The sequence below is a fragment of the Thalassophryne amazonica genome, chromosome 1 (genome assembly GCF_902500255.1).
Source record: "Thalassophryne amazonica chromosome 1, fThaAma1.1, whole genome shotgun sequence".
NCBI classification, from domain to species: domain Eukaryota; kingdom Metazoa; phylum Chordata; class Actinopteri; order Batrachoidiformes; family Batrachoididae; genus Thalassophryne; species Thalassophryne amazonica.
Genome location: NC_047103.1, coordinates 112016491 through 112040688, shown reverse-complemented (window position 1 = coordinate 112040688; position 24198 = coordinate 112016491). Strand labels below are relative to the sequence as shown.

Here is a 24198-nt window from a genome sequence, read left to right as displayed (position 1 = left end):
ACCCCCCCCACCATCCCCTGAAGCATACATAAGCCCCCCAGAGCCGTACGGAGGCTGTGTGGAGACGTGCGCGGATTTCCTTATGCAGTGTTCGCTCGTCTTCGCACAGCGTCCCGTCATGTACGCAACCGACGCTAGCAAAGTAGCTTATGTGATAAATCTGCTTCGTGGTGAGGCACGCGCTTGGGCTACAGTGCTCTGGGAGCAAAGTTCACGGCTCCTTCTGACATATGATGGGTTTGTGAGGGAGCTCAGAACAGTGTTCGATCACCCTAATAGAGGAGAGACCGCTTCAGCCGTGCTGCTGTCAATGAGACAGGGGCGCCGGAGCGCAGCTGCCTATGCAGTCGACTTCCGCATCGCGGCTGCGAGGTCCGGCTGGAATAGCACTGCCCTCCGCGCCGCCTTCGTAAACGGACAGTCATTGGTCCTCAAGGAGCACCTGGTGGCTAAGGACGAACCGCGGGATTTGGATGGGCTTATCGATCTTGTCATACGATTAGACAATCGGTTAAATGAGCGCCGTCGGGAACGAGACGAAGGGCGTGGCCAGGCACGCGTCGTCGCTCTCCCTTCCGGTTCCGACCGCGTTCCGCCCTCCCCACGCTCCACGGCCCCTGCGCTCCGTGCGATCACAGCTCCCCCTGCTGACGAAGCTATGGACACGAGTAGGGCAACATTTAGGGCACCGGTCACACAAAGGAGGCTGGCCCGCGGAGCGTGTTTTGTTTGTGGCTCGATTGAGCATCAGGTACGGGACTGCCCCGAACGGTTAAACACCAACGCCCGCCCCTAGACACTGGGCTAGGGGGGGGCCGAGACGTTCACGTGGGACACACCCACATCGCCACACGACTCCCAGTTACAATCCTTTATGAGGATTTAACCCTGAAGGCCCCAGCACTGGTGGACACGGGCTCAGAAGGGAATTTGCTTGATAGCAAATGGGCCAGGGAGATAGGGTTCCCTCTGGTGGCGCTTACCTTGCCTGTGCAGGTACGGGCACTAGATGGCTCCCTACTCCCTCCAATCACCCACAAGACACCACCAGTAACTCTGGTGGTGTCGGGGAATCACCGGGAGAACTCCGGCCACCTCCCGTGTGATTTTAGGTTTTCCCTGGATGTTGAAGCACAATCCCCGGATCGATTGGCCGTCCGGGGTAGTGGTCCAGTGGAGCGAGACCTGCCATCGGGTATGTTTAGGTTCCTCGGTTCCTCCCGGTTCCCAGGCCAGGGAGGAGGTCAGAGCCCCGCCCAATCTAGGGACGGTGCCGGTGCAGTACCATGACCTTGCGGAGGTGTTCAGCAAGGATCTGGCACTCACCCTTCCCCCGCACCGCCCGTATGATTGTGCCATTGATTTGGTTCCAGGCGTTGAGTTCCCGTCCAGCAGGCTGTACAACCTCTCACGACCTGAACGCGAATCAATGGAGACCTACATCCGGGACTCTTTGGCTGCCGGGTTGATCCGGAATTCCACCTCCCCGATGGGTGTGGGTTTCTTTTTTGTGGGGAAAAAGGATGGCGGATTACGTCCATGCATTGATTACAGGGGGCTGAACGAAATCACGGTTCGTAACCGATACCCCTTACCCTTGTTGGATTCGGTGTTCACGCCCCTGCATGGAGCCAAGATATTCACCAAGCTTGATCTTAGGAATGCGTATCACCTGGTTCGGATCCGGAAGGGAGACGAGTGGAAGACGGCATTTAACACCCCGTTAGGTCATTTTGAGTACCTGGTCATGCCGTTCGGTCTTACAAATGCTCCCGCGACGTTCCAAGCATTGGTTAATGATGTCTTGCGGGACTTCCTGCACCGATTCGTCTTCGTATATTTAGACGACATACTCATCTTTTCTCCGGATCCTGAGACCCATGTCCGACATGTACGTCAGGTCCTGCAGCGGTTATTGGAGAACCGGCTGTTTGTTAAGGGCGAGAAGTGTGAGTTTCACCGCACTTCTTTGTCCTTCCTGGGGTTCATCATCTCCCCCAACTCCGTCGCTCCTGATCCGGCCAAGGTTGCAGCGGTGAGAGACTGGCCCCAACCCACAAGCCGTAGGAAGCTGCAACAGTTCCTCGGCTTTGCGAATTTCTACAGGAGGTTCATTAAGGGCTACAGCCAGGTTGCTAGCCCCCTGACAGCCCTGACCTCACCAAAAGTCCCCTTCACCTGGTCGGATCGTTGCGATGCCGCGTTCAAGGAGTTGAAACGGCGCTTCTCGTCTGCACCCGTTCTGGTGCAGCCCGATCCTAGTCGCCAGTTAGTGGTTGAAGTGGATGCCTCGGACTCAGGGATAGGAGCTGTGCTGTCCCAGAGTGGGAAGACCGATAAGGTCCTTCATCCGTGTACCTATTTTTCCCGCAGGTTGACCCCGGCTGAACGGAACTATGACGTCGGCAACCGAGAACTCCTTGCGGTGAAAGAGGCTCTTGAAGAGTGGAGACACCTGTTGGAGGGAACGTCCATGCCATTCACGGTTTTCACTGACCACCGGAACCTGGAATATATCAGGACCGCCAAGCGGCTGAATCCCAGGCAAGCCCGCTGGTCACTGTTCTTCGGCCGTTTTGACTTCCGCATCACCTACCGGCCCGGGACCAAGAACCAGAAGTCGGATGCCTTGTCCCGGGTACACGAAGACGAGGTCAAAGCGGAGTTGTCGGATCCACCGGAACCCATCATCCCGGAGTCCACTATCGTGGCCACCCTCACCTGGGACGTAGAGAGAACCGTCCGGGAGTTCCTGGCACGAAGCCCGGACCCCGGGACTGGACCAAAGAACAGACTTTACGTCCCACCAGAGGCAAGGGCTGCAGTCCTGGACTTCTGTCACGGCTCTAAGCTCTCCTGTCACCCAGGGGTGCGAAGAACCGTGGCAGTTGTCCGGCAGCGCTTCTGGTGGGCGTCCCTGGAGGCCGACGTCCGGGACTATATCCAGGCCTGTACCACCTGTGCCAGGGGCAAGGCCGACCATCGCAAGGCTCCGGGACTGCTACAGCCGCTGCCCGTGCCTCATCGCCCCTGGTCCCACATCGGCCTGGATTTTGTCACGGGCCTCCCGCCGTCCCAGGGAAACACCGTGATCCTCACGATAGTGGACCGATTCTCCAAGGCGGCCCACTTCGTGGCCCTCCCGAAGCTCCCTACGGCCCAGGAGACGGCGGACCTCCTGGTCCACCACGTCGTCCGCCTGCATGGGATACCATCAGACATCGTCTCCGATCGCGGTCCCCAGTTCTCCTCGCATGTCTGGAGGAGCTTTTGCCGGGAACTGGGGGCCACGGTCAGTCTCTCGTCCGGGTATCACCCCCAGACCAACGGGCAAGCAGAGCGGGCCAATCAAGAAATGGAGCAAACACTGCGTTGTGTGACAGCCGCACACCCGGCGGCCTGGAGTACTCATCTGGCCTGGATCGAGTACGCCCACAACAGTCAAGTGTCATCAGCCACCGGCCTCTCCCCCTTTGAGGTGTGTTTGGGGTATCAGCCCCCGTTGTTCCCGGTGGTTGAGGGGGAGGTCGGTGTGCCCTCGGTCCAGGCCCACCTGCGGAAGTGCCGTCGGGTGTGGCGCGCCGCCCGTTCTGCTTTGTTGAAGGCCCGGATGAGGGCGAAGACCCATGCAGACCGGCGGCGGACCCCGGCCCCTACGTATCGCCCCGGGCAGGAAGTGTGATTGTCCACAAAGGACATCCCACTACAAGTGGCCTCCCCTAAACTACAGGACAGGTACATAGGACCGTTTAAAATCCTCAAGGTCATCAATCCCGCCGCAGTGAGGCTTCGGCTTCCAGCCTCACTGCGGATCCATCCTGTGTTTCATGTGTCGAAGCTCAAGCCCCATCACACCTCGCCCCTCTGTACACCCGGTCCGGCACCACCTCCTGCCCGGATCATCGATGGCGAGCCGGCTTGGACAGTGCGCCGGTTGTTGGACGTCCGTCGGATGGGCCGGGGCTTTCAATATCTGGTGGACTGGGAGGGGTATGGTCCCGAAGAACGCTCCTGGGTGAAGAAGAGCTTCATCCTGGACCCGGCCCTCCTGGCCGACTTCTACCGTCGCCACCCGGACAAGCCCGGTCGGGCGCCAGGAGGCGCCCGTTGAGGGGGGGGGTCCTGTTTTGGGATATAAAGTCAACAAGACACAAGAAAATGGTGATTGGGAGTCTTGCCAAAGCACGTACGTGGACATATTGACACTGTTTTCAGAGCAGTATCCTGCAAAGCCCTCTAGTGAGTTTCCCCATGGAAGGGGAGCACTAATGCGGGCTACCCTGACCACACAAATTAAGGCAATCAGGATCAAATATCATCTGGCTGTTGAGAGCGGACACAGAAGCAACGATGGCAGAGTTGTTCTTCTGTACTTTGAGTTGTGTGAACAAATATGGGGTGGTTCCCCCACCACTACAACCATGTCATCTGGCATTGAAACAAATGACTTGGATGATAGCCTCCCTGATCCCTCGCCTTCTATGTCCTCCTCGTGCACCGTGGAGTCATCTGACACTGTCTCAGACACTGAGCAGGAGAGCATCCCACTCCACACCTCTCTCAAGTTGTTCTGCTGGAGCTTGCTCTCCAGCTTCCTCCTGCAACTGTCCTAACCCTCTGTGATCTTCTCCCTCAGTTCTTGCTGCACCCTCTTCAGCTCCAAACTATCTCCACTCCTGAATGCAGCCTTCTTCCTGTTCAGTGTCACCTTGATGTCCTTGCTCACCCATGGTTTGTTATTGAAGGAATGGCACACAGTCTTGGGTTGATGATATTGTCTGTACAGAAGGTTCTGCACCCTCGCTGTCACGGAGGTGATGACGTCACTGACCCTTGACCTGTCATTGGTGGGATGTAAACAGTGAGGATGATGACATGGGAAACTCCCTCAGCAAATAATTAGGACAAAATCACACTGCCAAAAGGACAATGACAAAGTTTGACAAAGTTTAATTCGGCACACAAAATATTCAAATAGAAAAAAATGAACAATTCCACAAACAAACACAGACAAAACTAGTGAGTCCGAAAGGGTGTGGGCTGAAGCAAAGCTTATTAGCGCCCACCCCTGCTAGTACAAGTCCAACAATTCTAATCAGTCATATTTACATAAATATAAATTCACTACTACATGTCGACACACAGACATACACATCAATATACTATTCACTTATAATTATATTTATATAGTACCAGATCATAAGAAAGTCGAATCAAGGCACTTGAGGACTAACCTTACCAACCCCCAGAGCAAGCACTAGGCAACTGTGGTGAGGAAAAACTCCCTATAAGGAAGAAACCTCAAGCAGACCAGGCTCTTGGGGGTGACCCTCTGCTTGGGCTGTGCCATATATACCTATATACATACGTATATACTTTACAAACATAAATATATACATACATATACACAGTCACTTATATACATATACAACTACCCATATCTATATATCTACATACGCATATACATACCCACACATTCAAATATACAATAAGTCCCACTTATAAATTGAACATTCCATATAAATCAAATTATATTTGCTTCTTTATGATACTTACACATAATGTTCTTTTTGAGTAGTTTCTTAAATCTCACTAAGGTACTACTCATTCTAACCTCTGTTGAACATTTGTTCCATTTCCTCACCCCAACCACAGACACACAAAAACCCTTTACATTTGTTCTTACTGGTGGTTTCATAAAAATTGCACAACCTCTTAAACTATATCTGGATTCCCTCAATCGGAACAGACTCTGGACATGTCTCGGTAAGGCTTGGTTTTTCGCTCGAAATAAAGTTTGAATTGTAATGTAATCGACCAAATCAATGAATTTTAATAAATTTAAAGACACAAATAGAGAATGAGTTGGTTCACGATATTGTTTATTGCAGATGATTCGTATGGCTGGTTTTTGCAAAAGGAATATTGGATTGGTATTTGATTTGTAAGTGTTTCCCCATGACTCAACACAATATGTCATATATGGTACCATCAGAGAATGATATAAAGTAAGTAACCCTTCTTGCGGCAGTAGGTCTTTGGCTTTATACAAAATGGCTATAGTTTTTGGCTATTTTCATTTGAGAAGGAAATTTACCAGTACTTAGTGACATATTGCAAATATAATTGAACGGTTTTACTATACAATCAATAACTTTTTTTAATAAAGCCATATCCAAATTATTAAAATCAGTCGATTTCTTACTTTTGGAACCATGAACCAGATCAAGTATTTCCCTTTCATGAGTACCACCAATGAACATTGAAACAGATTTATTAAACGTTGAATTATTTACCCAGAAGTTATTAGTTGATGAGTCAATCTTACTGGCAAGATTTTTACCCACATTAACGAAGTATTCATTAATGTGTTCAGCAATAGACTCGTCGTTATCAATGGTGATGTAGTTGTTACTCTGAAAAAAAGAAGGATAATCTCTAGTTACTCTATTCTTTTTTACTATTTCATTTAATATGTTCCATGTGTTTTTGATGTTATTTCTATTTTTGACAAGTAATTCATTATAATATGTTTTTTTTACTGAGTCTCATGATATTGATTAACTTATTCTTATATCATTCAATCAATCAATTCAATCAATTTTTTTTTTATATAGCGCCAAATCACAACAAACAGTTGCCCCAAGGCGCTTTATATTGTAAGGCAAGGCCATACAATAATGATGTAAAACCCCAACGGTCAAAACGACCCCCTGTGAGCAAGCACTTGGCTACAGTGGGAAGGAAAAACTCCCTTTTAACAGGAAGAAACCTCCAGCAGAACCAGGCTCAGGGAGGGGCAGTCTTCTGCTGGGACTGGTTGGGGCTGAGGGAGAGAACCAGGAAAAAGACATGCTGTGGAGGGGAGCAGAGATCGATCACTAATGATTAAATGCAGAGTGGTGCATACAGAGCAAAAAGAGAAAGAAACAGTGCATCATGGGAACCCCCCAGCAGTCTACGTCTATAGCAGCATAACTAAGGGATGGTTCAGGGTCACCTGATCCAGCCCTAACTATAAGCTTTAGCAAAAAGGAAAGTTTTAAGCCTAATCTTAAAAGTAGAGAGGGTGTCTGTCTCCCTGATCTGAATTGGGAGCTGGTTCCACAGGAGAGGAGCCTGAAAGCTGAAGGCTCTGCCTCCCATTCTACTCTTACAAACCCTAGGAACTACAAGTAAGCCTGCAGTCTGAGAGCAAAGCGCTCTATTGGGGTGATATGGTACTACGAGGTCCCTAAGATAAGATGGGACCTGATTATTCAAAACCTTATAAGTAAGAAGAAGAATTTTAAATTCTATTCTAGAATTAACAGGAAGCCAATGAAGAGAGGCCAATATGGGTGAGATATGCTCTCTCCTTCTCCTTATATGTTTTATACTTACTTTCAGCTTCCTTAGTTCGTAGTTTTATGAATTGTTTATATAGTACGTTTTTCTTTTTACATGCCCTCTGAAGTCCCTTAGTTATCCATGGTTTGTTGCTATATTGATTTCTATATATTTTGTCAACAAATGGACAGTGTTTATTATACAAACTGGAAAAAATGGAAATGAAAGCATCATATGACCTGTCAACATCATCAACAAAAACATCTGACCAATTCTGACTTGATAAATCCTCCCTTAAATTATCAATTGTTTCAGGTGTTACTTTTCTACTCATGAATTTGATATTGCTTCGATACATACAACAACCCTCCAATGCAAAGACTGAGAAAACTGGCAAGTGATCACTGATATCACTGACCAGTAGTCCCCCACTAAGATTACCGGATATAACGTTAGTTAAAATATTGTCAATGAGAGTTGTTGTAGCCATAGTTATTCTGCTAGGATGAATGATGGTTGGAAACAGTCCTAAACAGTACAAGGTGTTTATAAATGAGGTAATTTGTGGATGATTGTGAGGGTTTAAAAAATCTATATTGAAATCTCCACAGACAAATAAATGCTTATTTCTGTTGATTTTGTTGTACATTCCTAAGATAATGTCTTCAAAGGTGTCAATATTTGTCCCAGGAGCTCTGTAAATGCAACTAACAACTATGTTTTTGGAGTTTATAGATGTAATTTCTATGGTAACACATTCCAGGATGTTGTCCACTGTAAATGACATGTTGTTAATGAGTTTACAGTTATAATCTGACCTTACAAACAATGCAACACCTCCGCCCCTTCTCGTCTGCCTATTAACCAGGAACAATTCATAACCATCAAGATATACCAGATCTTTGTTATCCTCATTTAACCATGTTTCTGAAATTGCAATAACTGAAAAACGTTTTTTGGATGTTTTCAAACAATCATTAATAGTGGACAGATTACGAGAAAGACTTCTGCTGTTGAAATGTATAATTGAAAAATTTTCATCATTGATTTTATAATTTTTGAATTGTTCTTCTGTAAAATATTTGCACTGTCTCACAATATTCTCACTGAAAAAGGTATCAGGATCATTTTCAGATTCGAAGGGGTGGTTAGCAGAGTTATTATAATTAAATGTATCTAGACAGAGCTCCTGGGCAGAAATAAACGGATCGTTATCCTTAGTCATTATGTCTCTCTTGTCTCCGGGTGTAGATGATGTGGATGAGTGGGTTGCTCCAGTCTGCATCATGGTGCTGTGATGTGTTTGAGTCCTCGTACCTATTGCTCATTTTTGTCCAGCTCCTCGATGTTCCTTATTGCCATAACCTTTGCTTGTTCTGGTGATCCGTTCAGTTTGATGAATATTTTACAGTTTGAAGTCCATGTGTGCTGGATTTTTCCCTGTTTCTTTAAGAAGCGTGCTTTCCTGGCGATGTCGGCATTCCGTTTGGTGAGATGTTCATTGATGAATACGTTTGTCCCTTTCAGTTTTCTTCCTTGTTTTAACAGTGCTGTTTTGTGTTTTCTGTTGATGAATCTCATGATGACGGTTTGTTTATCACTGTCATTTCTCCGGGGCAGAGGGTGGCACGCTTCAATGTTATTTAAATCAATTTCTATACCTTTAGATAGGAGGAAATCAGCAACCTGTTTTTCCACAGAGCTGACCTCCTGTTCACTGGGCTCCCCTCCGCTCTCATCTGTTACCGCCCGTGCGTAGGACCGTGGTTTGATGTGAAGACCTGTGATGATGACGTCGTTAATTCTGGTGTACTGCTCCAATTCAGCCACTCTATTTTCCAGCTGCACCAGATGCCGGTCTTTCTCGGCGTTCTGGAGCCGTAATGCCTTCACCTCCTCCACCAGATCCATGATTGATTTCTGTTGCTGCTTCACAACAGAAATCTCCTCTGATAGAAAGTCCAGAGATTTTTTAATATGGTCACCTTCCTCCGCTGTCAGAACCTTCTTAGGCCCCATGGTCGGCTTATGAGCAGCTTGTCGATCGCCGATGTTAACAGCCTGCATTGTTTGTCACCGGGATGGATCTGCACTGCGCTGGTGCCGCGCGGCCTCGGTGTTTCCGCGCTGATGGATCCGCGGTGGCTGCACGAGGCCTCGGGGAAGCGGCACTTGTGACGCGCGGCTTTAATGACGCAGCGCGCGGCCTCAGTGAATTCACCACGTTGAGCGGGCCTCGGACGTTGTTGCTGTCCAGTCGCGGGGCTAAGTTGCCAGTTGAGGTGGTATTCCCACTGTCCGGGTTGGCAAACACCGGCGTGGCAGATGGCAACTACAAACACCACCTCAGAAAACTCAGGTACAAACGTTTTGCAGCTCGCTCTGACGACACGCAGCTCTGACTGACTGACGCAGTTCTGACTGACTGTTATCGAAAACATGGAAACTGATTGATTCAGAATGTATATGAGAAATCAGTAATTTGACAGACTGTATGTGATGAGTAATTTGACCCAGCACGTGGCTGTCCACTGCACGAAAATGAGTCCAGGTAACGTGTCCAGGATTGCATTACTTGTTCACATAGACAGCAACTCCCCCACGTTTCTTTTTGCCACTGTCAGTGCAGCTACTGTTGCACCAACTGAAAGCTGGGTAAACTCACTACATAGTCTATGTTGTCGTGCAGCCATGTCTCCGTAAAGCACAAGACTGAGACCTCACTAAACACACTGTCGCTACTAACAAGTGATGTTAATTCTTCCATTTTGTTCTCCAATGATCTTATGTTCCCCATCACAATGAAAGGAACATACGGCTGATATCTCCTCTTCCTTTGCCACCATCTTCTACAGGTTGTACAGCCCCGGTATTTCCTCTGCAATTCCTTAGGGATATCATGTCTTTCCCCGTTCGACCAACTGCATCAGAGCTCCATCAGCTGATCCCTCATGTACACAAAGCAGCCCTGGTGCTGCTCCGCCATGGCTGGGACCCGGCTGTAAAACCCCAACGGTCAAAACGACCCCCTGTGAGCAAGCACTTGGCTACAGTGGGAAGGAAAAACTCCCTTTTAACAGGAAGAAACCTCCAGCAGAACCAGGCTCAGGGAGGGGCAGCCTTCTGCTGGGACTGGTTGGGGCTGAGGGAGAGAACCAGGAAAAAGACATGCTGTGGAGGGGAGCAGAGATTGATCACTAATGATTAAATGCAGAGTGGTGCATACAGAGCAAAAAGAGAAAGAAACAATGCATCATAGGAACCCCCCAGCAGTCTACGTCTATAGCAGCATAACTAAGGGATGGTTCAGGGTCACCTGATCCAGCCCTAACTATAAGCTTTAGCAAAAAGGAAAGTTTTAAGCCTAATCTTAAAAGTAGAGAGGGTGTCTGTCTCCCTGATCTGAATTGGGAGCTGGTTCCACAGGAGAGGAGCCTGAAAGCTGAAAATGGGTGCAATGTGGTCAAACTTTCTGCTTCGTGTCAAAAGTCTGGCAGCAGCATTTTGAGCCAATTGGAGAGCCCTAATGCTAGACTGCGGCACACCAGAAAATAGAACATTGCAGTAGTCCAATCTAGAAGAGACAAACTCATGAATCAAGGTCTCAGCATCAGTCATAGACAGGATGGGATGAATCTTTGCAATATTTCACAGGCGGTAGAAAGCACTCCTCATATTATCTCTAATCTGGAGGTCAAAGAACAATGTAGGATCAAAAGTTACCCAAAGGTTCCTCACTTTGTCAGTGTGATGTATGACACATCAAATCAAATCAAATCAATTTTATTTATATAGCGCCAAATCACAACAAACAGTTGCCCCAAGGCGCTTTATATTGTAAGGCAAAGCCATACAATAATTACGGAAAATCCCCAACGGTCAAAACGACCCCCTGTGAGCAAGCACTTGGCGACAGTGGGAAGGAAAACTCCCTTTTAACAGGAAGAAACCTCCAGCAGAACCAGGCTCAGGGAGGGGCAAATGACACATGAGCCTAGGCTAAGCGTTAGCTGGTCACATTGATGCCGATGTCTCGCTGGACCAACAACCATCATTTCAGTCTTATCAGTGTTTAAAAGTAGGAATCCAGCTTCTCACTGATGCTAGACAATATTCTAAGGATTTTATGTGGATGAAATTAACAGCAGTTATCAGCATATACAACCCCAATTCCAATGAAGTTGGGACATTGTGTTGTGAAAGTGTCGTGACACGGACCCACAACAGGGGGCGTTAATGAACGGACAATGGATAAGCCAAAAAGTAACAATTTAATGTTGTGAATCACACAACGATGTACAGACAATAACAATACAGTGACTGTCAATCATACACCAGGTGACGTGTGGGCAGGCTCGACGATAGAAGACGCCTGGCGAGAGAAAAGCCGGATCCACACCGCTTCCACCGCCAATGGAGCTGAAGAACACCGGAGCCGCCAAGCCCTGCACCCCAGGTGGCCGCTGTCTTCAGCAGTCAGACCCGGTACTGCTGGCAGAGAACAGAGACAGTCCAGATGAGTGTGAGGTCGCACACTCAGTAATCCCACACTCTGTATTCAGTAAAGGAGGGAGAACCTCCACCTCCAATCACACACTCGTGCAGCTCCTGAGTTAACCACTTATCTGAGTGGGGTGTGAGGCGAAGCCGTCGCAGTCCACCCCAAATGCCAACTCCGCAGATAAGGCACACCACAGGAAAACGGCTGCAGAAAGAGATCAGACTAATACTCAAAGTTTAAGTCAGCAGAGAAAATTACCTGATTGGTAGTTGATTTCTCGGCGGGAAGGTGGAGTTGCAGTCCGGCCTTTATGGTGGTGGTGATGAGTAGTGGATGAGTGACAGCTGGTACGGATGATGAGTGACAGCTGTCACTCCTGGTCGCTCCGACGCCCTCTCGTGCTTGAAGCCCGCACTTCAAGCAGGGTGCCATCTTGTGGTGGTGGGCCAGCAGTACCTCCTCTTCGGCGGCCCACACAACAGGACTGGCAGCTTCAGCTTCACTGCGGCCGGACTGAGGACTTTGAGGATGGGAAATGGTCCGATGTACCTGTCCTTTAGTTTGTGGGATTCCACCTGCAGGGGGATGTCCTTAGTAGATAGCCAGACCTCCTGCCCGGGCTGGTATGCAGGGGCCGGGGAACGCCGGCGGTCTGCATGGGCCTTAGCCCTCGTCCGGGCTCTGAGCAGGGCAGAGCGGGCGGTACGCCACACCCGACGGCACTTCCTCAGATGGGCCTGGACCGAGGGCACCCCGACCTCACCCTCCACCAGTGGAAACAACGGGGGCTGGTACCCCAAACACACCTCAAACGGGGAGAGGCCGGTGGCAGATGAGACTTGGCTATTATGAGCGTACTCGATCCAGGCCAGATGGTCATTCCAGGCCGTTGGGTGCGTGGAGGTCAGGCAGCGGAGGGCCTGCTCCAGTTCCTGGTTAGTCCGCTCTGCCTGCCCGTTCGTCTGGGGGTGGTACCCAGACGAGAGACTGACGGTGGCCCCCAGTTCCTTGCAGAAACTCCTCCAGACCTGGGAGGAGGAGAACTGACGACCACGATCCGAGACAATGTCTGATGGAATCCCATGCAGACGCACGATGTGGTGGACCAGGAGGTCTGCAGTCTCCTGGGCCGTCGGGAGCTTCGGGAGGGCCACGAAGTGGGCCGCCTTGGAGAACCGGTCCACTATCGTTAAGATGGTGGTGTTGCCCTGGGACGGCGGGAGGCCCGTGACAAAGTCCAGGCCGATATGAGACCAGGGGCGACGAGGCATAGGCAGAGGCTGGAGGAGGCCTTGGGCCTTGTGATGGTCGGCTTTGCCCCTGGCACAGGTGGTGCAGGCCTGGACATACTCCCGGACGTCGGCTTCCATAGACGCCCACCAGAAGCGCTGCCGGACCACTGCCGCGGTCCTTCGCACCCCTGGGTGACAGGAGAGCTTGGAACCGTGACAAAAGTCAAGGACCGCAGCCCTGGCCTCTGGTGGGACATACAGTTTGTTCTTCAGACCTGTCCCCGGGTCCGGGCTCCGTGTCAGGGCCTCCCGGACGGTCTTCTCCACGTCCCAGGTAAGGGCGGCCACGACAGTGGACTCGGGGATGATGGTTTCAGGGGGGTCTGACAGCTCGGTCTTGACCTCCTCTTCGTGCACCCGGGACAGGGCGTCAGATCGTTGGTTCTTTGTCCCGGGGCGGTAGGTGATCCGGAAGTCAAAACGCCCGAAGAACAGCGACCAGCGGGCTTGCCTGGGGTTCAGACGCTTCGCGGTCCGGATGTACTCCAGGTTCCGATGGTCCGTGAAAACCGTAAATGGTACCGATGCTCCCTCCAACAGGTGTCTCCACTCCTCAAGAGCCTCCTTCACCGCAAGAAGTTCCCGATTGCCGACGTCATAGTTCCGTTCAGCTGGGGTCAACCTGCGGGAAAAGTAGGCACATGGATGGAGAACCTTGTTGGACTCCCCACTCTGGGACAGCACGGCTCCTATCCCTGAATCAGAGGCATCCACTTCAACAACAAACTGGCGCTTGGGATCGGACTGCACCAGAACCGGTGCAATCGAGAACCGGCGTTTCAACTCCCTAAACGCGGCTTCGCACCGATCCGACCAGGTGAAGGGGACTTTTGTGGAGGTCAGGGCTGTCAGGGGGCTAACTACCTGACTGTAGCCCTTGATGAACCTCCGGCAGAAATTTGCAAAACCGAGGAACTGTTGTAGTTTCCTACGGTTCGTTGGTTGGGGCCAATCTCTCACCGCCGCAACCTTGGCCGGATCAGGGGCGACGGAGTTGGAGGAGATGATGAACCCCAAGAAGGACAAAGAAGTGTGGTGGAACTCACACTTCTTGCCCTTCACAAACAGCCGGTTCTCCAACAACCGCTGTAGGACCTGACGTACATGCTTGACATGGGTCTCAGGATCCGGAGAAAAGATGAGTATATCGTCTAGATATACGAAGACAAACCGATGCAGGAAGTCCCGCAAGACGTCATTAACCAATGCTTGGAACGTCGCGGGCGCATTGGTGAGGCTGAACAGCATGACCAGGTACTCAAAGTGACCTAACGGGGTGTTAAATGCTGTCTTCCACTCGTCTCCCTCCCGGATCCAAATCAGGTGATAAGCATTCCTAAGATCCAATTTCGTGAAAATTTGGGCTCCATGCAGGGGCGTGAACACTGAATCCAACAGAGGTAACGGGTATCGGTTGCGAACCGTGATCTCGTTCAGCCCTCTGTAATCAATGCATGGACGGAGTCCGCCGTCCTTCTTGCCCACAAAAAAGAAACCAGCACCCATCGTGGAGGTGGAGTTCCGGATCAATCCGGCAGTTTACAAGTCCCGGATGTAGGTCTCCATTGATTCGCGTTCCGGACGTGAGAGGTTGTACAGCCTGCTGGACGGGTACTCAGCGCCCGGTATCAAATCAATGGCACAATCGTACGGACGGTGCAGGGGCAGCGTGAGTGCCAGATCCTTGCTGAAGATGTCAGCAAGGTCGTGGTACTCGGCCGGCACCGCCGTCAGATGGGGGGGGACTGAAACCTCCTCCTTAGCAGTCACACCGGGTGGAACCGAGGATCCTAAACACTCCTGGTGGCAGGTTTCGCTCCACTGAACCACAACCCCAGACAGCCAATCAATCCGGGGATTGTGTTTTAACACCCATGGAAAACCCAAAATCACTCGGGAGGTAGAAGGTGTTACATAAAACACAATCTCCTCCCTGTGATTCACAGACACCACCAATGTCACTGGCTGTGTCTGGTGTGTGATTAGTGGAAGAAGGGTGCCATCTAGCGCCCGCACCGACAATGGTGACGGTAAGGCCACTAGAGGGAGCCCAACCTCCTTTGCCCATCTGCTATCCAGCAGATTCCCCTCCGACCCCGTGTCCACCAGTGCTGGGGCGTGAAGGGTTAGATCCCCACTCAGGATCGTGACTGGGATTCGTGCAGATCGTCGGGGTTTCCCCACGTGGGTGTTGTGACCCACCCTTAGCCCAGTCTCTAAGGACGAGTGCTGTTGTTTTGACCGTTTGGGGCATTCTCTCTGTATGTGCTCGGTAGAACTGCAGAGAAAACACTCTCCACGGATCAGCCTCCTTTGTCTCTGATCTGATCGTTTTTGGCCCTGCTCGTTTCCATAGCAACATCAGCAGGGGGAGCTGTTGTCACGTGGAGAGCCCTGGCAGTGGAGCGTGGGGAAGTCGGCTTCCTTTTGGACCCGGGAGGAAGAGGGACGGCTTGTGTCTGGCCACGCCCCTCGTCTCATTCCCGTCGGTGTTCCATTAAGCGGTTGTCTAACTGTATAACCAGGTCGATAAGCCCATCTAAATCCCGCGGCTCGTCCTTCGCCACCAGGTGCTCCTTAAGGACCAGAGACATTCCATTTACAAAGGCGGCGCGGAGCGCAACAGCATTCCAGCCGGCTCGCGCTGCCGCGATGCGGAAGTTGACTGCATACTTCGCTGCGCTCCGACACCCCTGCCATATCGACAGCAGCACACTTGAAGCGGTCTCGCCTCTATGAGGGTGGTCGAACACCTGTCGGAACTCCCTCACAAACTCAGTATAAACCGTTAGGAGCCGTGAATTCTGCTCCCAAAGCGCCGTAGCCCAGGCGCGTGCCTCTCCTCGAAGCAAATTGATCACATAAGCCACCCGGCTGGCGTCTGCTGCGTACATGACGGGACGCTGTGAAAAGACGAGCGAGCACTGCATCAAGAAGTCTGTGCACGTCTCCACACAGCCTCCGTACGGCTCCGGAGGACTTATGTATGCTTCAGGGGAAGGTGGGGGGGTTCGTTGAATGACCAGCGGAATGTCTGTTTCTGGCACATGGTCAGCAGGAGGAGGTGCTGCAGCAGTGCCGTGAGCACGCGCTTCCACCTGGGCGGTGAGAGCCTCCATCCTACGATTGAGAACACTGCTCTGCTCGGTAATTAAATCCAACCGAGCGGTAAAGGCGGTTAAGATGTGCTGCAGCTCACCCAACACGCCTCCTGCTGGCGCCTGTGCACCTCGCTCTTCCATTGGCTGTTCAAGCGATGGTTGACGCCCCTCGGGATCCATGACGCTGGCCGAGAAATCCTGTTGTGAAAGTGTCGTGACACGGACCCACAACAGGGGGCGTTAATGAACGGACAATGGATAAGCCAAAAAGTAACAATTTAATGTTGTGAATCACACAACGATGTACAGACAATAACAATACAGTGACTGTCAATCATACACCAGGTGACGTGTGGGCAGGCTCGACGATAGAAGACGCCTGGCGAGAGAAAAGCCGGATCCACACCGCTTCCACCGCCAACGGAGCTGAAGAACACCGGAGCCGCCAAGCCCTGCGCCCCAGGTGGCCGCTGTCTTCAGCAGTCAGACCCGGTACTGCTGGCAGAGAACAGAGACAGTCCAGATGAGTGTGAGGTCGCACACTCAGTAATCCCACAGTCTGTATTCAGTAAAGGAGGGAGAACCTCCACCTCTAATCACACACTCGTGCAGCTCCTGAGTTAACCACTTATTTGAGTGGGGTGTGAGGCGAAGCCGTCGCAGTCCACACCAAACGCCAACTCCGCAGATAAGGCACACCACAGGAAAACGGCTGCAGAAAGAGATCAGACTAATACTCAAAGTTTAAGTCAGCAGAGAAAATTACCTGATTGGTAGTTGATTTCTCGGCGGGGAGGTGGCGTTGCAGTCCGGCCTTTATGGTGGTGGTGATGAGTAGTGGATGAGTGACAGCTGGTACGGATGATGAGTGACAGCTGTCACTCCTGGTCGCTCCGACGCCCTCTCGTGCTTGAAGCCCGCACTTCAAGCAGGGTGCCATCTTGTGGTGGTGGGCCAGCAGTACCTCCTCTTCGGCGGCCCACACAACACATTGTGTGAAATGTAAATAAAAACAGAATACAATGATTTGCAAATCCTTTTCAACCTATATTCAACTGAATACAACACAAAGACAAGAAATTTAATGTTTCAAATTGAGAAACTTTATTGTTTTTGTGCAAATATTTGCTCATTTTGAAATAGATGCCTATAGCACGTTTCAAAAAAGCTGGGACAGTGGCATGTTTACCACTGTGTTACATCGCCTTTCCTTCTAACAACCCACGTCTCATCACCACCTCAGGAATTAAACTATGAATCATTACACTACTTGTCTTGTGTCCAGTTCAAGACAGATGTTTAAACAACAGTATTCAGAACTTATGATGTTCAGATTTAAGAGTGATCAATATTATTTTCCTGCGCTTCTGGCAAGATGGTGGCCCATCTGAGGTACTTAAAATTCTGATTTAATTGAATATTCTGTTTAACTTATATCCACTACATATTCTTCCAAGTTTATTGGGTGGAATAATGCGCTCGCTTGCTGACTACGCCTTCCTGCACAGAGCATCAGAGCAGAGGGACACAGACTGCGGACACAAACAACACAGCTCCCTGAAACGTCGGTGACTTATATAAAAAATACACTCGTGTGTATAGTCAAACAGTGCAGAGTCATACTCTGCGTACAGTTCTGTGCGCTTTGCATGTGTACCATATGGTTCAATACAAATATATGTATTGTGACACCCCTAGCAGCCAATGATGCTGTCTGTGAGTATATGTTGGAGTCAAGATGTGTCAGTTGTACCAGACAACCAGTGGACTCACAAGTGTGTCAGCATCCAGGAACACACATTTGGTGTATTGAGTCAGGGTCCAGCAGTTGATCTTGGTCAAGGTAGTGCCGAGATCAGGACGACCCAGCCAGGACAGGTGAAGGTGGTCTGTGCTGTCCATTATATCGACTGGGATAACCTCATCAAACACATTTTCAAGGCCATGCCTATTGAGGGAAAGGGAATGAATGTGAATCTGGCACGACAAGTACATGTTGAGTGTTTCATAGCACTTCAATTTTGGGGGTGTAGTGGCAAGATAAAAAAAAATGTGTCACTATCCAAATACTTAACTGTGGCTGTATTTTATGTTTGCGTCTTACTTTACTTTGGAGAATAAATGGCTCTGTGAGAAGTTGCAATAAAAAAGTGTCACTGTTCAACTACGTATGGACCTGACTGTATAAAGGTGTCCATAGTAACCACTATCTAAAATTCCACAGTGGCACAAACACAAAAAAATGCTCGCATGACATATGTCTGACACAGGCACTGAGGCCCACTGGTTCCAGCACTTGTACCCAAATACTGCAGCATGACTGGACCATTGGTCCATCGCATATCCACCCCATGTGAAGCATCATACAGTGCGTCCGGAAAGCATTCACAGCACTTCAGTAAATTCATTACAACCCCCACAAAAAATAAAAACTATATTCACAGCACCACATAATGACAACATGAAGAAAAAAAACTAAGAAATCACGTGTACAGAAGTATTCACACCTTTTACTCAATACTTTGTTGATGCACCTTTGGCAGCAATTACAGCCTCAAGTCTTCTTGAATATGATGCCACAAGCTTGGTGCACCTATCTTTGCACAGTTTGGCCCATTCCTCTTTGCAGCACTTCTTAAGATCCATCAGGTTGGATGGGGAGCGTCAGTGCACAGCCATTTTCAGATCTCTCCAGAGATGTTCAATCAGATTCAGGTCTGGGCTCTGGCTGGGCCACTCAAGGACATTCACAGAGTTGTCCTGAAGCCACTCCTTTGATATCTTGGCTGTGTGCTTCAGGTCATTGTTGTTGTTGTTGTTGTTGTTGTCCTTTTGGCTGCTCCTGTTTGTATGGGGTCACCACAACAGATACATCCAGAGCCAAGTTTTACGCCAGATACCCATCCTGACACAACTCTAATTTTACCTGGAGAAACACATAGAGCCCCTGGTGTTCTGAAGAGGTCTCACATCCAAGTACTAACCAGGCCCCACACTGCTTTGCTTCTGAGATCTGATGGGATCAGGCTCACACAGAGTAGACTGGCTGTGTGTTTAGGGTCATTGTCATGCTGGAAGACCCAGCCATGACCCATCTTCAGTGCTCTTACTGAGGGAAGGAGGTTGTTTGCCAAAATCTTGCAGTATATGACCCCATCCATCCTCCCTTCAATACGGTGCAGTTGTCCTGTCCCCTTTGCAGAAGAGCACCCCCAGAGTATGATGTTTCCACCCCATGCTTTACGGTTGGGATGGTTTTCTTGGGTCCTCTAAACATGGTAAGTGGAGTTGATTCCAAAAAGCTCTATTCTGGTCTCATCCAACCACATGACCTTCTCCCATGCCACTTCTGGATCATCCAGATGGTCACTGGTGAACTTCAAATGTACCTGGACATGTGCTGGCTTGAGCAGGGGGACCTTGCTGCCCAGCAGGATTTTAAACCATGACAGCATCATGTGTTACTAATGTAATCTTTGTGACTGTGGTCCCAGCTCTCTTCAGGTCATTGACCAGGTCCTCCTGTGTAGTTCTGAGCTTTCTCAGAATCATCCTTACCCCACAAAGTGAGATCTTGCATCGAATCCCAGACCGAGGGAGATTGACAGTCATCTTGTGTTTCTTCCATTTTCTAATAATTACGCCAAGCGTTGTCTTCTACCAAGCTGCTTGCCTGTTGTCCTGTAGTCCATCCCAGCCTTGTGCAGGTCTACAGTTTTGTCCCTGATGTCCTTAGACAGCTCTTTGGTCTTGGCTATGGTGGACAGGTTGGAGTGTGATTGATTGTGTGAACAGGTGTCTTTTATACAGGTAACAAGTTCAAACAGGTGCAATTAATACAGGTAAAGAGTGCAGAATAAGAGGGCTTCTTAAAGAAAAATTAACAGGTCTGTGTGAGACAGAATTCTTGCTGGTTGGTAGGGGGTCAAATACTTATTTGCAGCAGTAACATACAAATAAATTATTAAAAAATCATACATTGTGATTTCCGGATTTTTTTTTTTTTTTTTTTTTTTAGATTATGTCTCTCACAGTGGACATGCACCTAAGATGAAAATTTCAGACCACTCTATGATTTCTAAGTGGGAGAACTTGCAAAACCGCTGGGTGTTCAAATACTTATTTTCCTCACTGTATGTAGACAGGTGTGTGCCTTTCCAAATCATATACAATCAACTGAATTTACCCCAGGTGGACTCCAATTAAGCTGTAGAAACATCTCAAGGATGATCAGTTTTTATTTTAATAAATTTTGAAAAAATCTAAAAAAAAACACAACAACAACAACATTGTCATTATGGGGTATTGTGTGTGGAATTTTGAGGAAATATTAATTTACTATTTATTTAAGGTTGTAACATAATAAAATATGGAAACTATGTAAAATGTGTGACCATTTTTCATCTTATTTCATGCACTATACGAGGTCTGTCAATAAAGTATAGGTCCTTTTTATTTTTTCAAAAACTATATGGATTTCATTCATATGTTTTTACGTCAGACATGCTTGAAACCTCGTGCGCATGCGTGAGTTTTTCCACGCCTGTCGGTGACGTCATTCGCCTGTGAGCACTCCTTGTGGGAGGAGTCGTCGAGCCCCTCGTCGGAATTCCTTTGTCTGAGAAGTTGCTGAGAGACTGGCGCTTTGTTTGATCAAACTTTTTTCTAAACCTGTGAGACACATCGAAGTGGACACGGTTCGAAAAATTAAGCTGGTTTTCGGTGAAAATTTTAACAGCTGATGAGAGATTTTGAGGTGATACTGTCGCTTTAAGGACTTCCCACGGAGCGAGACGTCGTGCAGCGCTCTCAGGCGCCGTCGTCAGCCTGTTTCAAGCTGAAAACCTCCACATTTCAGGCTCTATTTATCCAGGACGTCGTGAGAGAACAGAGAAGTTTCAGAAGAAGTCAGTTTCAGCATTTTATCCGGATATTCCACTGTTAAAGGAGATTTTTTTAATGAAAGACGTGCGGACGGATTGCAGCGTCGGCTCGCAGCCGCTGCGATGCTCCGCCACAGGAAAAACACCTCTGTTGGAAGCCTTAAGGACAAGTTGGAACATGTCCAGCTGTTAAACAATTTCTCATATACTCACTCCACTGAAAGCCATCAAAAGCCGCCTGGATTTTACAAATGGTTATCAACACGGAGGTGTTTTTCCTGTGCCACCGCACCGCGCTGGCTGCGTCCCGATGCGTGGACCCGTCCGCACATCTTTCATTAAAAAAATCTCCTTTAACAGTGGAATATCCGGATAAAATGCCTATACTTTATTGACAGCCCTCGTAAGTTGTTATAACAGTAAATTTGTATTTTTCCCCTCTTTGTATTTGTTTCAATAAGTCATCATGATGTGTACTTACACAATACAATGGTTATATTATGGTTCATATCATATATTATGGTTCAATGGTTATATACTTACACAATACATTTTGTTATATTAATTGAAATTGTGTTTTAGTGTGGACTAAGCAGTTGGAGATGAGTGTGAGTGTGTGTGTCAGTGTAATAATCAAAACCAAAACTTGCAACACCATTTTAATGTTTTAATTTTGTATGCTGTTTAAAAATTTAATTTATTTCATTTCATATATTTACAATCAAGAAATGTTTAAAAACTCAGTGCTTCTGGTACTTTTCAGTTTGTGTGCATTGGAGTTTTTAATGAATTGTGAGAGTACTGTTGAACTGTCCTTACTTTAGTTATTGATTTATTTATTTTTAGCAGTGTCCACTGAATCTGTACACACACACACACAAATCCGCACAGACAATATTATGCCTGTGATCTCAAAGCTGAAAAATGTCAGACCGGCAACCCCGCCCCCTCTTCTCCAATAACCAGTAAATTGTTGACAACTCTTTAAAATTTCAGTCAATTATGTTTGCAACAGAGGAATAAATCAAACTGTAGGCAGGTATTTCCTACCGTGAACCTTCTGAGATATTTGGTGTGACCATGACAACAATAAGGCGGGACGTCTTGTGTCGCCGTAAACTCCGGGCTACAGCAATCGCTCCCATGCAGTAAGGATCTGTGGTGGCCAAGGTGACGAAGGCCTCAGCAGCTACACATAGAGTGGACAGATATGAAGATCAGAGTGAGGAGGGTGTCTCCTGTAAAAGACATGTTTAATGTGGACATCTTCTGAGCAAAGAGGATCATCTGTATTGAAGTGAAATGCTCTAATGTGAGGAGATCCTCGAGATACCAGCTTCACCAAACTTACACTGTTGAATGTTGATTTATCTTCATATCATGGAACTTAGCACAGAAAAGATCTCCTGGTATAAATAAACAAGAAAAAACAATGACCAGAAGAAATCTGGTAGTGTAAGCTAACTCACCTTAAACCTGCATTAAAATGATGGAGAGTCTATTTAAGTCAAGTGATTTCCCAAATAAGCAAGACGTTCTGAGAGTTGGTGACTGATACGACTGGGCGGTTTGAAATAAAAAATAGAGGCACTATGTATACCTGCCTTAAGGTCTGGGAGCATAAAATTGTCACAGTACAAAAAAAGGGCCATCATAACATTTATTTTTTCCTCGAGAATATGTGGAATACCTGCTATAGACTTAGACTGCTGGGGGGTTCCCATGATGCACTGAGTGTTTCTTTCTCTTTTTGCTCTGTATGCACCACTCTGCATTTAATCATTAGTGATTGATCTCTGCTCCCCTCCACAGCATGTCTTTTTCCTGGTTCTCTCCCTCAGCCCCAACCAGTCCCAGCAGAAGACTGCCCCTCCCTGAGCCTGGTTCTGCTGGAGGTTTCTTCCTGTTAAAAGGGAGTTTTTCCTTCCCACTGTAGCCAAGTGCTTGCTCACAGGGGGTCGTTTTGACCGTTGGGGTTTTACATAATTATTGTATGGCCTTGCCTTACAATATAAAGCGCCTTGGGGCAACTGTTTGTTGTGATTTGGCGCTATATAAAAAAATTGATTGATTGATTGATGATGTGTATTAGTTCAAGCAATGGCCACCAGGGGGCATTTCAGGGCTGTAGACTGTACAACACTTTACCCATAGGGTTTCACTCTAAATGTGCTTGCATAATGTTAGATACACTTTGGTAATCTTTGTGTAAAATTCATTTATTTCAGGTCTACAGTTCAGAGTCAAGTAGCCCTTTATATCAACCGCTACCTGGAGGCAATGGATACCACACACTATTTTAATTTTTATATATAAATGCAACCCCAATTCCAATGAAGTTGGGACGTTGTGTAAAATGTAAGTAAAAACAGAATACAATGATTTGCAAATCCTCTTCAACCCATATTCAATTGAATACACCACAAAGACAAGATATTTAATGTTCAAACTGATAAACTTTATTGTTTTTATGCAAATATTTGCTCATTTTGAAATGGATGTCTCCAACACGTTTCAAAAAAGCTGGGACAGTGGCATGTTTACCACTGTGTTACATCACCTTTCCTTCTAACAACACTCATTAACACTCGGAACTGAGGACACTAATTGTTGAAGCTTTGTAGGTGGAATTCTTTCCCATTCTTGCTTGATGTATGACTTCAGTTGTTCAACAGTCTGGGGTCTCCGTTGTCATATTTTGCGCTTCATAATGCACCACACATTTTCAATGGGCGACAGGTGTGGACTGCAGGTAGGCCAGTCTAGTACCAGGTAAAGAGTTGCTCTAATTTTGGTCAAAGGTGATGCAAATTATTGGTTGAGTTAATAGGATTAATAAATGGAATACTTTTGACAGTGCTGAATGCTTGGTCTCCAAAGTAAAGGTCAAGTTAGGTGAAAGTGCATTGGATTCTATGACATGTGACATATGTTACCCTGTAACATGAACTAAGCATGACACATGACGCAAACTGTTACTTTTTAAAACCCGATTAACTAAACCAATAATTTGCATAATTTTTTTAACCCCTGTACAAACTGAAACTGACCTTTGTCACCATTCTTGCTGCTTTCACCTCATAACTCCATAA

General features: G+C 47.9%; 1 protein-coding gene across 1 annotated transcript in view; it reads right to left on the bottom strand.

Moving 5' to 3' along the window:
• The window catches only part of gyg2 (glycogenin 2), a 139623-nt gene that overhangs the window by 77030 nt on the left and 38395 nt on the right, over positions 1-24198 (bottom strand). The window contains exons 2-3 of the mRNA XM_034173521.1: positions 22157-22295; positions 17997-18171 (exon numbers count right to left, since the gene is read on the bottom strand). Coding sequence (XP_034029412.1) covers positions 17997-18171; positions 22157-22295 — 314 coding nt within the window. The remainder of the gene's footprint in view (positions 1-17996; positions 18172-22156; positions 22296-24198) is intronic.